At 33.4% G+C, this 13795-nt stretch overlaps 2 protein-coding genes across 5 annotated transcripts; one reads left to right on the top strand and one right to left on the bottom strand.

Moving 5' to 3' along the window:
• The first annotated feature begins 279 nt into the window (after positions 1–279).
• Bou (glycosylphosphatidylinositol anchored membrane protein boudin) lies at positions 280–5250 on the top strand. 2 transcript variants are annotated; one of them, XM_070307602.1, is made up of 4 exons: positions 280–478; positions 1293–1448; positions 1966–2112; positions 2908–5250. In XM_070307602.1, exons 1-4 carry the CDS (start codon positions 415–417, stop codon positions 3123–3125), a joined length of 585 nt encoding a protein of 194 aa, XP_070163703.1. In that variant the 5' UTR covers positions 280–414; the 3' UTR covers positions 3126–5250. The 2 variants fall into 2 exon arrangements, with proteins under 2 accessions (XP_070163703.1, XP_070163701.1); XM_070307600.1 differs by lacking the exon at positions 1966–2112 and having other exon boundaries at positions 288–478; positions 2908–5247.
• On the bottom strand, positions 5054–13782 carry LOC138939626 (coronin-2B). 3 transcript variants are annotated; one of them, XM_070307595.1, is made up of 10 exons: positions 13293–13384; positions 10773–11116; positions 8261–8458; positions 7902–8018; positions 7467–7781; positions 7053–7277; positions 6763–6972; positions 6523–6640; positions 6052–6278; positions 5055–5981 (listed from the first exon to the last, which is right to left on the bottom strand). In XM_070307595.1, exons 2-10 carry the CDS (start codon positions 10788–10790, stop codon positions 5787–5789), a joined length of 1623 nt encoding a protein of 540 aa, XP_070163696.1. In that variant the 5' UTR covers positions 10791–11116; positions 13293–13384; the 3' UTR covers positions 5055–5786. The 3 variants fall into 3 exon arrangements, with proteins under 3 accessions (XP_070163695.1, XP_070163696.1, XP_070163697.1); XM_070307596.1 differs by lacking the exon at positions 13293–13384 and adding an exon at positions 11654–11886; XM_070307594.1 differs by lacking the exon at positions 10773–11116 and having other exon boundaries at positions 5054–5981; positions 13293–13782.
• Between the last annotated feature and the right edge of the window lie 13 nt (positions 13783–13795).

Raw genomic sequence — 13795 nt, 5'->3', positions numbered from 1 at the left:
TCCCACGGGCGTGTATTTAAAACAACATTGTGCAAAATTCCGTCTTCTCTGAAATTGAAAATTTCTCTATTTCGAATCTTCACGTTGTATTTCGTAGCCATTTTATCTTTTTCCCCGCCTCGAGTTTAACGAAAAAGGATGCGTTCAGAAATCCTACTCGTAGAGCATTGAATTGACCAATTAGGACAGAAAAATCCTTTCGTCCTGATTGGTCAATTCGACACTACTCCACGAGTAGAATTTTCGAACACATTTAAACGGGTATGAATCGACATCGTACGTCACATCCAGCATCCAGCTGTCGCGATTGACGCGAACAGATGGATATACTCTGGGTTGGGAGCGCCGAGTCATAATCAGTGAAACGGCTGGTCGGGACGCAGGACGATCCGCGGGAAGCTGTGATCTTTTGAAATGGCCACCGCGGGCTACTGTATCGGGACGTTTCTGGCGATATTCTCGTTGCTAATGAAGACAGGTAAGGTCAACGCACGATTACATTGCGACAAGTATGTATATTGTTACCGCCGTTCTGGGCGGGGCATATATTAACCCTTTCTCACTTTCAATTTTTGTGTGTATCATGAGTGGGCGAGAAACTTGAGCGAAATATAAAGGACAAGCTCCCAAAAAAATTTTATTTTCACTTTACGCAAAAACATGTATTTCGAGAAATAAAATTTATCATGAGATTTATCAATTTTGTAAGGAAAATGATTACAGAAAGAGAGAGAAAGAGAGAGAGAGAGAGAGAGAGAGAGAGAGAGAGAGAGAGAAAATATAAAAATGTAGAAGAAAAATGTGCTTATTATTTTCTTTCATAGAGAGAAATGTATTTGTCATTGTCATCATGCCAAAGTGCAATATGATTATTATATCAGTGTAAAATCATAATAACAGCAACAATAAATTATTAATTATACATATTTTAATAGGCAAAATACTTGATATAATAAATGGAGATGAAAAGCAAATAGTAATAGTTTCTATTTCATTTGCTGCTGATATCGGCGACTTTACACAAATTCACAGTCTATTTATCTCGACAATACAACTGAAAAAACTTTGTATGCACTGTTCCAGTTATAAATAAACTTAACTTCCATTAAATATTTATAATAAAATCAACATGCAAAGATGAACTTCAATTGAATGGTATAAACATGGAGCCATACAATTACAATCATGGAATTTATACAATTAGTATTCATGTCATTTATTCTCCATTCATTTAACACAACAAAATCACGCAGGATCCATTGCACAGTTTGATAAATAATATTCTTATTCAGGATATAGCATCCAGTGCTACCAATGTACCAGCATCAACAACGAGGATCCTTTTCAATGTAATGAATTTCTAACGAGCGACGTGGATCTCCAGCCGGAATCGTGCGACGACGTTTACGCAGCGCGATATTGCGTTAAGCATGTAGGCCGTTTCGAGGGTAAACAGCGCAGTGAAGATATTTCGCAATCCTCTTGGCTTGGGAGTCTAACAGCGGCAATGCAGGGGAAATTAATTAGAATCATATGCAGATCATACAGATTAAGAACGAGCATGTCGGCGATTTTGTATTTAACTGTATTAAATTCTTTTCAGATTTTTTTGCTGCTCCGGAACAATGCTTACATTTGTGTGAGATCTTGGAACGCATCCACGAATCGCCTATAAGCGATTTTTTTAATACGCATACGCGCTTTATCTTATAATGATAAAACCTCCTCATAAATTGCGTTCCAATGATCCAGCACATATATAAAACGCATTTACTAATCAAAACTATTTTTCTATCATTATCAATCATTGTAACATGTAGATCATTATTTGTGTAGGGGCATGCAGCTAAGAGGGAAACTTATCTAACTATTATTTTATGATACATAATTGGAAAATACTCACATATAACATCAACCACATGTAATTGATCGGAAATTTAATCATTGTTTTCTTAATTAATTAAGCAATTACCTTGGATTGCTATCAATGCGCATCAGAGGATGAATGGAAATGCATGGACAGTGGATTGGTTAAAAATGCCTTGATGCCGACAAATTGTAGTCATGTTTATGACGCGCGTTATTGCGTCAAGTCAATCGGCCGTTTCGGAGGTTTTTATATCATGTTTCAGCATTCATTCTTGTCAAGTGTGCACGAGTGAACTCTCTTAAATAGTATTATACTCTATTATTTTTCGAAGCAGAAAGAAATTTTTCCGAATTTTAATCATCTTGTAATATTTGGTTCTAATTTAAGAAATTTCAAGATTAAAGTATACTAAGAAATTTACGGAATTTACAATATTTTTAAAAATATATTCCTTCAAATATTGATTTTCTGCCATATTTTCTGCTCTGAAAAATGTTCGTCTGATCAATGTGTGATAATTATTTTATTATGCATCTTCTTTTTGGACATTGGAAATAGTTTCATAAAAAAAATCGATATTGAAAGAAATCGATGATTAATATTTTTCTGCTTTAAAAATATATGAATTATTGTACAAAATGAGTGTAAAGGATCCATAATCTCTCTCCACTTCTCTGTATGTCATGGCCATGGCTATCACTTGCTTTGTAAAATATGCACAAATTCCATTCATCGCTCCGTTTTCAGTAGTATTTCATTTTTCTTCACCACTGGTTAAAGCGTGCCTTTCTCCATAGCCAAATTGCTTCACTTTGATATATTCATATCAATTAGATAATACAGAGTAGAACTTTTGTATTATCTAAATTAACAGTAAGACATAAATGTTCATATAATAGAAAAGTTGCTTCCCAGATACTGCTTCAAAACATAATAGCTTCTATCTAAAGAAATTTGTCTCAATCTCTATTTAAAAAAAAAAAGAATGTTTACTTTTAAACTAGTACCCATTATATTAACATCGTATTCAAAAATAGGTGGCATCGGTACAAAGCGATTTTGTTCAGCTGTCGATATGGGAAACTACTGCGATTACGTGAAGCAGCCGGGTGATAAGTTGACCTATCGCACTTGCGTTTACACATGTACTGGTCACGGATGCAATCCAGCAACATCTTCCATGCCGAGTGCAACACACACATGGATCATGCCTGTAGGTTTATTGGTAATCTGGAGAATGATGTTTCACAGGTAGAAGATTCTCAATATTTTTTAAAGTCTCGATGGCTACTCAGTCTGATGAATTTGTTGTTCACTGTAATCGATGAATCTCTCGCTTAAGATTGTAATACTTAAATTTTATTTTATTGCGACTTGCTTATCTATATCTATTTCAAAAATTGCGCAATTCTTATAGTACAAAAGCTCTGACGAATAATTTTCCATATCACATAATGTCAGGGAAATTGTTTTATAAGTTTTTATTTACATTTTTTAATATATTTTTTATGACTTAAATTTAATATTTCAATTTTAAGCCAGTAGTTATATTTGTATATTTTATATATTTTTAATATCTATATTTTTCAAATATATATTTAATAGATATTAGATACTAGCAAAGTAATATCACACTAGCGATAATACGTATCAAAGTAACTATATCCGTCTATTTGACCAAAGTGATTGTATCCGTCCATTTAACTTAATAAGTAAAAAAAAAATGCTAAAAGAGTATTATATAATTTATCAGAGAAAGATATATGTTGCAAATATCAAATTTTGAAATAAACAAAATATTTTTGCATCACATACTATACTAGTAATAAAATTTTTTGCATATATACTCTGATATGATTAAATATTCTTGTTTATTTTATCATGAAAGTTGCCATATATCATACATACAATATTTTCTCCAATGTTGTTGTATATAAATTTGTCGAACAAGTATGCGCTGACAATAAATTTATCTGTAATATGCAAGATAATAAAGCTCTTTGGTATTTTTTTCTGTTTGGTATAAGATCGTGTGATTGGATCTTAATAATATATATATTCGATATATATTCGATCGATATATAAATATTACATATAAATCCTGACACAGGCGCATATTGTGCGCCACAATATTGCATTATAAGCATTTATAATTCATAGCAAAATTCATAAATCTCTTGCATTGTATAATATCTATCATGAACATGAATAGTTATCTTTTTTATATATCATGAAAATTGCTTTGGCTATAAATGTCGAAAATATATACTTATATAAACTATACTTTGCAATATGTATTTTTCTATACTGCCTGTAAAATGTACTGCCTAATACAACACATGTAACTCTCTGCTCTCAATGATGAATGATAGGTGTGCGTATTTAGAAGAACGTCTCAATGAAATATATTATTGGCGTGTATATTAAATCTACATTTATAAGTGAACAACTAGTAAAGAAAGACTAGGGAATGCTACGTCACATGTTGCTGTATCAGCAAGTTTCAGGACTTATGTTTACTATGTTCACACTATGTGATTAACGAAATCTTACACTCACTTGATCACAAGCGATATGTGAAGTGTAGCATTCAGGTACTATATTTATCGATCCATAATAAAATTGCACACTGTATGAAAAATACATATATAAATGTATAAATCATTACATGATTTGATTATTGTTCTTAAACAGAAATATAATTCCTTACGATTTTTGCAACCACAAGATTAATGCTAGAAATATTTTAATACGTTTGCTAGCAATTCATTTCTGATAGCATACCATTTCTTTAAGCAAATTCGACTGAAATTAAACCCACATAGAGTATAAATGCCGCCTTTCTTAAAAATATATATATGCAACTTTTCTATCATGGCATTGATTGTATATGATTTAATAATCTTACACATATATATATTATTGTGCATTTACTACATAAAAAGGAATTTTAAGATAAAATTTTCGAAATTATCGGAATTAAGTATAATAAATTTATCGTTGCGTAAGTTTGAAGATCTTATTGCCATCGACATTACGGCAGTGTAGATGGCAGTGAAAGATATATACAATAGCAAAATGCTTAATATGTTAATATGCTAGCCTACTTGTATATAATACGACACAGTAGCATTATAGAACATTGATGCGTAACATGACATTCATCTGTAATAGATCAGCAACAAAATTAATTTTATTCTTTGCAAAGATAAATTCAAATAAAAAAAATTTATAACATACATGATAATATGTTAAGAAATACTGTTTTCTACAAAATTTCTATCTTCTAAAGATTGTATAGTAATATATTAAATAATATATTAATTAAATAACCAATAAACACGAAAGAGAGCAATAAAAAAATAAACAAATGATTAACAGACTAGTATCAACATCGTATCAGTATCATTTTCAGAAAAAGTACAATGTATCATCAAACTATAATATTATATATGAATTATTCATTCGTCAAAGGATACTATGCTTTTCTTAATTTTTTTAATCGTGTACAAATCCTTATGTAGATATACATATATATATCCAACTTACGCATCCAGCTATGTGTGAACAGGTACGATTTTCGTAACAAATGCAGCCTGCTTTCTCTGATTCCTTGTGGTCAATATCAACGCGACAAGTTTTTTCTATATAAAAATTGTAGACTAACGACAAGTCAGTCAGAATTATTCTGTGCGAATATATCTTTGTGTATATAATATCATAGAGCTAAAATGTCCCAAGCATGTTGGTAAAAATTTCTCAAAAGCTTAGGCTTTTTCTATAAATTATTAATAGTGCGGATATATTCTACAGGTTTTAAGTAACTGAACGCTAACCATTTAGCAGTAAAGCTGTGCAAGAATCTTATTCAAAGCCAGTATCAAAGCGAATTTGCTGCAGCTGTTATTTGTAAGCTTTATTGGCGCTGCAATTTTCGTATTTGGTCCTCTAATTCCTTGACGCGCAGTTGACTATTAGCAAGCTGCCGTCGAACTAGCCTCAATTCGTCGGTTTGACGAGCAAATGCTAATCGAAGTTCCGCCTCATTGTTTGGAATATCCACACTCTCCATAACTTTATTGTCATTAAGCGGAGACGATATAATATTCTTCTGATAGAAAAAGATAATATTGTCAAATATAAATTATAATATAATCCTAAATCATATATTATATTCGTACCTGCATAGCGACATTTCCGAACTTCTGCTGTAGTTGTTGAAACTTTGTGCTTTGATTGCTGGATGTCTTTTGACTTTTTTCCGACATGTCGTGTAATTCTACCGGTCTATAATCCGGTATGGTCTCAGTAGACAGAAACGCGAACTTCTTCTTGTTATTTAGATCAGTAGTCGGAGGTAATTGCGGTGGTTTGTATATTCGTGGCTTATGCGTCGAAATGCTTCCTCCTGACAAATTGCACGATATTCATTAACATGATTGTTCGCTAGGATTACATTGTTGCATATATAAGGTATCTTATTTTAAATGATTCACGCAAATATATTGTCGTTGTTATATGCTCGAAACCATTAAATTTTTATCTGAAACATTTTTCGATTTCACCAATAATTTTAAAGATTCTGCGCGTCATTTAAAATGGGATATCTTGTATATACATCATACAGTATTAATTTAAAAAATATAAAAGACCTGTTTTAAGAGAGATTAATATTGGTGGGTTATTCATGCCACTGATCCAATCTCTAGCTGACAGTGCGGGACACGTTCCGATTGTATCAGGGTATAGATCTTCTTGGAATTGATCACTCTGAAATATAATATAATACATCTTTTAATCGATAGAACTTTAAAAGAAATAATTCAAATTTTAATTATAGCATTATATTAGATCTATGAAAAAATAAAGTAACATTAGAAATATGAACTTGCCTTTCGAGGTACTATCATCGAGATTGGCTCACACATTCCGCGAGTCGCATGTAACTTGTAAAATCTGAACACCTCACATATAGCAGTATTGATACCTCTTTTCGGCATTACGCCTAATCCTCTTTGAGGATTTCCAGATATAAATTGACTAAGGTAATACATCCAAGGTGCTTCGTTAACTACTTCGTAATAGCGAATATTACCATCGCCCTGCAAAAAAAATAATAATGGAGTCTTAAATGATTCATATTGTATATCATATTTTATATCTTCATTTTTTATATTTTTACTTTTCCTGCTAAGAACACCATGTTGGTATCGTTATCGTAAAATGGGAAGACCACCCCACTCGAGGAATCTATCGTTTCACATATTAGTGGGACAGTTAGATCATGTTGACTCCATATTGCATACTGTCGGTCTGAATGTCTGCTAAATCCAGTAGTCAAGAGACGTCCAGAACTACCGAGGAATACAACCTTGCTCGCTTTAGTACCGGCATGACATACCCCTTCCTATTCGATATGATTGATGTTATTTATAATACGAAAAACTTTATTTTGTAATTTAAGAACAAATTTTAATTTGTAAAAATAAATATTATATATTTTTTTATATTGTAACAGATTTTTTATTATACACAGTGTTTCAAAAAAGAGATTCAGGTATTTTTACAGAGTTTTGTCACAAGTGTTTTTACTTACCGAAACGACGATACCAGATCTTGGTTCGAAAACGCGCAATTTTTTATCCTTGCACGTTGTTGCCAACAAACTGCCATCGCGATTCAAGGATATACTGTAGATTACATCGGGATGCCTGTCGATGACACTCACTGCCTCGCATCTGTTTACATCCCATACGATAACAAGATGATCGAAGCCGGCGCTGAAGAGCACATTCTCCGCTACCGGATGCCATTCGATATAAGCGACGCGTCGTTTGTGCCCTTGTAACTCCACCAACCATTCAGTCAAATTTCTCGACAATCCGCCATCGGGTACATGCCATAATTTTATCTAAATAAAGACACAAATGGACGCATTCAATATTTTATATTCTCGATCTACTTTTTGCGTAAATTTCCCGTTCATGAGAAGATTCTTTTCAATCCGGTGTAAAAAACGTTTCTTACTTACAGTGCAATCATCGGAACAGGATGCAATGATGTTGTCATTAAATGGATTCCATTTGATGTCCAAAACAGGACCGGTATGTCCAGTTACTCGACTGGCATTAAAGTCGAGTCGTCCGGTCTGTAAAATACATTAAAATAATAAAACGAATATTACTATGATAATATTAATAAATACACGATGAAACTTATGATTAATGAATAGCCATTATATTTAAGATGCATGCTAGTTTTTTTTATCAATACTGATGCCTGGGATAATCTAATTGTATTTCTTAACCATATACAATATTATATAATAGAGCCTTTTTTCCAAGTAGGACAAGAATCAATAAATCAATGTGACACGGAAAAATAACTCACACGATCCAACGATAATACCAGGAACGCTCCGCCACCCGCAACCTCCGTTACGACGGCCAGAAACTTGGGATTTACCGCGCAGAATTGCGAATCATGGGCGTTCTTCGTGATCTTGATGTTGTCGTAGCATTTCTCCCTTTTGGCTGGCACACCATAAACGTGTCGAAATTTGCTGCTTCGAACGCCGCGGAACCACGACTGCAAATATGTTAAGTCCATTTTTTATGTTATTTTTCTACATTAATTTCTTTTTTAAATTTAATGCTTCACGAAAACAAGTTGTCGAAACAAAATCATGTAAATGTGTCATTGCGAATTTCCGAATGTTATAATAAAAATAATCTTCAATGTATATAGTATAAATCATGATGTAAGAAAATAAAAAATAATAAATAAATTATATATTATATTATTTAATATTAATTAAATATTATTTTAATAAATAATTAATAAATATATTAATAAATAATATTTTCTTACATCATGGGATAAATGTACAATATATACGATTACATCTTTTCCATCTTTTCGCCGCAATAAACTCGCGTTGCATTGTATTGTATTTCTGAAATACGAGAACATCTCGTGCATTGCAGGATATAATATGCGCATAAGATGATATCGGAGAAACGTTAAAGAAAAAAACATACTCTATTCATATATTATCTTCATATATTATATTAAAACTCTCTCTTGCTCAGAAACTGTGAAAAAGAAAGTTACCGGTATCGTGAACGGAAATATTGATACCGTGTTATCAACTGACAACTACTAGATTTTCTACAATCGTTTTTGAAAATAATATCGGGAATCGATAATACGCAGCGAAGCAATAAAAATGATCGGAAGACAAAATGTAACATTACACTTTATGTAATATTTCTATTATAATGTATTGTCGTACGTAATATAATCAATTCTGACGAGTGAATTATGCGACATAATTGCGACTTTTCAAAATGCCCTTAAAATTAAAAATAAGATACTCGTGTTTTACTTCTTCTGCTTTAGTTTTAAACAAAGATCTCATTTTTCTCGATTCTTTTTTTTTTCTTCTTCTTTTTGTGCCGCTGTTTCTTAATTGCCTCGTTGCATATGCACATGGGGAAACAGCAAAGTCGCACGTGAATGTGAAATTTCTCGAATTCGCAAGTCGACGTATTTTTACTGGCGCGTGCAGTGTAGTGCGGTGAGACAGATCGAATTATGCGACTTTTTCTCATGAAGGAGGAAAAAAAAAATCAAAAATAGAAAAGAAAGATCACCCAGATTGAGATTCGAGCCATCTCTTTGATCAATTTCAAGTTGAAGATTAAAAGTCTGCTTCTGAAATTAAGCAGAGAATCTGTAATGTGCTTCTCGAAAAGTCGATCAATTACGGTCGCTTATAAATTGGAAATCATCGTTCTTTGATGTTCCTACAAAAATTAACTGTAAATTGATCAAAGAAATGGTAGACAAAAGATGGCTCGAGACATCCTGTGCACTAACAATAAGTATGCAAAATATTATAGTCAGGATCTCAATAACCGGTACATTATATAATATGTTATTGTCAACTCCTTATTGCGCAGATAATGTAAAGAGAGACGTGTGATACTTTATTATACCCTTGCTTACTCTACCTGAATCGTTTACCACAAAGGATACACATTGAATTTTCACACACATTAGTTAAGAAAGTGACGTATTGATTTTTTTTTTTTTTTTAAACAAAAGACTTTTTTAATCATTATCTTAAAATTACATATAATAATAGTTTTTTATTATCATAGTGTTAATCTAAAAAGTATTTACGCACGCGTATGCGTGCGTTTGAATAATGAGCAATTGAAGCAAATGCGATTCACGACAGTAATAGTAGAAATGTAACTCACTTATTCGTAATTAAAACTACTGGAATGCAAATATAATTGCAATGATCACACATATACGAGTACAAGATGTAATACCCACTTACGGTATCGTATATTTTGTTAATTACTCTGATTCTCACATTATTATTGTGAATCTCAATATAAAATGTAATTTACGCGCGATATTGTGTTTCCAAATAAAAATTATTCGATCATGTGTGATTCTTCAAAAATTTATCCTGTGCTACAAAAAGGAAGCAGGAGGATCATCTCGATAAAAAATTATATTCATTACAGTATAATATTGCAAACCAGAAGTAGGATAAGAATAGCAATTTTAAGAATAAATATAGAGATATTTCCGGTTCCTGTTCATCTGTCAAACGTCGCGTTTTCCGCGTCATTTGCTGTCTCTATGTTTAGAGCTGAAGCGAATTAAATTCATAATTTGTAAGAAAGAAGAAGATTCAGCGAAAAATGATTCTCCCCGATTCACAAAATTCTAGATCTCTGCACACATTTGTACAAAAATCCTTTGAATGTATTGCATGCGTTGTAATTTTTCGAAATCGATCTTACAAATTACAAGCTTGATTTGTTCCAGGCATAGACGTTGGTACTTTCCTCTGGTTTTATGATCTCGAGGCTCTACTCACCTGCTTATTGTTGGTCATGTCTGACGTTAGACGGCAACTGGAGACAGCCGGTGCTCGACGAGTACACGTGCGCGGTGAGACGATCGTCGCCAGTGCACAACGGGGACACGGTAATCGACAAGCCGGGACCCATGCATGTGCAGGTGGTTGAAGTAGAGAGAGAGAGAGAGAGAGAGAGAGAGAGAGAGAGAGAGAGAGAGAGAGAGAGAGAGAGAGAGAGAGAGAGAGAGAGAGAGGGAAAGAGGAAGGGAGGAAGGAAAAAAAAGAGAGAGAGAAAAAAAGACACAAGAGATGTGGATAATATTGCAACCAACTACACAAGTCGTTCTCTCACGTCGCGCTTACTAGAAGAAACAAAGGGAAATGAAACACGCGTCTAATTAGCAAACCATAAAATCATATATAAAGTGGCATGGCTATATGGGATAAAGGTTTCTTTCATGATTTACACGTCATGCGTGCGCTATGTATACATAGGGTGTCTAAAAATCACCGGATGTCCGTCTAATGACCAGATCTCTGTAATCAATTTGATAAAAAGTATCGAGGCATAGATAATTTTCAAGTTATAAGCGATTAAGAAACAAGGGCTTTTTTGAAATGTGATAATAGTATGTAACATATTTTTTATCTTCGGATGGGGTTTAGCAAAATTTTGATTTATAGTTTGATTATATACAAAGATAAAGGATGATCCCCGTCGAGTTTTTTCTTTTAAGGAAAAAAAAAAAAATCACCTTTAAATCGACTAACAATAAGATTAAAAAATATCTGTCGTTAAAAGGACATATAAGGCTATATAATGTAAATTCCACTATGGACTGTACATTAAATAGTTCCGGATTAAAAATATTCTCTCGACAGTATCATCAGTTACCTACCTTTAACATGTTCATCGAATCACCGTCGTCCGAAAAATCGATCGTTTTCGTTTGATTCGTCAATTATGAATCAACTATCCGTACCTGCATTTCACCCGATTTTTTTACCCGAAGAGATTACGAAATCGAATGCGCATCGAGAATATAATATATAGGATGAGTCACTAGAAATTGTCTTCTAAGATATCTTCATAAATATTGATTCTAGACAAAAAGATTTAAGATAAAAGTAAAATTATTTTAAAAGGGCTTCACATTTTGCTCGTCTTAGGTTTTTTTTTTTTTATGCAGTTTCAGAAGGTTTTTAAAGGTCATTTCAAGTTTTTTCAAGCTCATTTAAAAATCACTCCACGTCAAGGTGTCATACATAGATCGTTCGACTCGTCCTTTTATCTTCCACAATTGTAACTGATTAAAAATAGAGCTTTCCATTTCAAAAACTTGAGATAATCTTCAAAATTTTTTGACGCCTGCACCTTAAAAAAAAAAATAAAATAAATAAATAAATAAGAAGACCAAAATGTAGCCTTTTCAAAATAATTTAACTTTTGTCCTAAAACTTTTTGTCTAAAATCAATACTATTGCCAATACTATCGAAGATATCTTAGAATGCAATTTCTAGTGACTCACCCCGTATATCCACAAACGGATATATATATATTATATCAATTGTAAGTCGCGCTTGGATTCCGAAAGTGACGACTTTACTTCAAATCTCATTCCTGATACATACATATAAATGTGCCATGCGGGGAAGAAATAAAATTGCGTTTCACTATCTCTCGCGTGACACTTATAGCGATTGAATAACAAAAGAGATTACGAAATCGAGAAAGATTGCGAATACCACGTGCGCTCGCGCAGAGAATCAAGAATACGTAATGACAGTTCGAAACGTTCAATCGCATCAGCTGTTCAGTTTCTATTGACGAGTGATTGTCTAGTAATGTCGAGTGTTGTAAAGTGTTCGCGCGGAATCTGACGCTTTCTGTCACCGGATATTCTATCATCGCGTCAATTCGCGTGTTATTTAATTTAATTAAGCTCTAGATACGGTAAAATAATAGCACGTTTTCATTAAAAAAGAAATTTCGAGAAAAATATTACGTTAAGAAAATTTATATAAATTTCCAGAATTATTGTTCTTTTTACAATTAGACATCGTTTATAAATCTTTATATTGAAAGCGGTTTGTGATAAAAAAAATTGTATGTCGTTGATCTCACCACACCGCTTCTTATCATTTCTTATCCTAGAGGGTCTATATAAACTGTCGCATGCGTACATGTCAAATATAGCAACGAAACACAGACGATAAATGAAATATTCGTTAGCGTCGTTTGTTCACATACTATACGATTCTACCATCAATTCAAAATTCCTTCACACGTGAAATGCGATACTAGCTAAATCGAAAATCGCGATTATATCAGCGTGCGAGGTGATTTAAATTACAATTACAAGTAGTAACATCGCGCGTGCAAAACTACGTACGGATTATTATTAAAAAAAAAAAAAAAAAAAAAAAAAAAAACACTACGTTAAAACGTCGAAGAATAGAAAATATCGTGTAGAGCGTAAAACATGGCACACTCGGTATAATAACTCAGAAGTAATAATGATCGCCTTTGTACTCACTTTACCGCTAGGTTTGTAACAGGCCCTCGCGTCTACCATGTTGTTCATGATCGCGTGCTGTTCCTCGATGCCGTCGAAATCGAATTTCTCCGCCAGTTCCTCCCTCGTGCGTATCATCTCTCGGTGGACGACGTTGTATCCCATAGACCTCGCGATTCCCGAGCGAAACTTCTATCTTCCCTTAAGGACGCTTATTTTGTCCGTAAGTTAATTTACGACAAGTCAGTTGACGCGCGCGAGCGAAATCGTTCGTCGCTTCACCGGCATCGCTTCACCCCCTCGATGTCTTCTTACCGTTCCGTCAATCGCGAAAGTATCGAGACTACAAACGCAAAAGTCGAACACGTGCTGCGATTGCACCTTCGATCGGAAATAAGTTAATCGCAAACTCGTATATATAAATACGCACACGCGCACGGTATCGATCTGACGTACCGCGTGTAAACACCTTTTCTGCGTGACACGAGCGGACGCCACAAAAAGTGACAGACGATGATCCCCCT

Source organism: Polyergus mexicanus, unplaced genomic scaffold (assembly GCF_030449975.1).
Source record: "Polyergus mexicanus isolate NDT 795.1 unplaced genomic scaffold, iyPolMexi1.0 SCAF_14, whole genome shotgun sequence".
NCBI lineage: Eukaryota > Metazoa > Arthropoda > Insecta > Hymenoptera > Formicidae > Polyergus > Polyergus mexicanus.
This window is presented reverse-complemented; position numbering and strand designations above follow the sequence as displayed.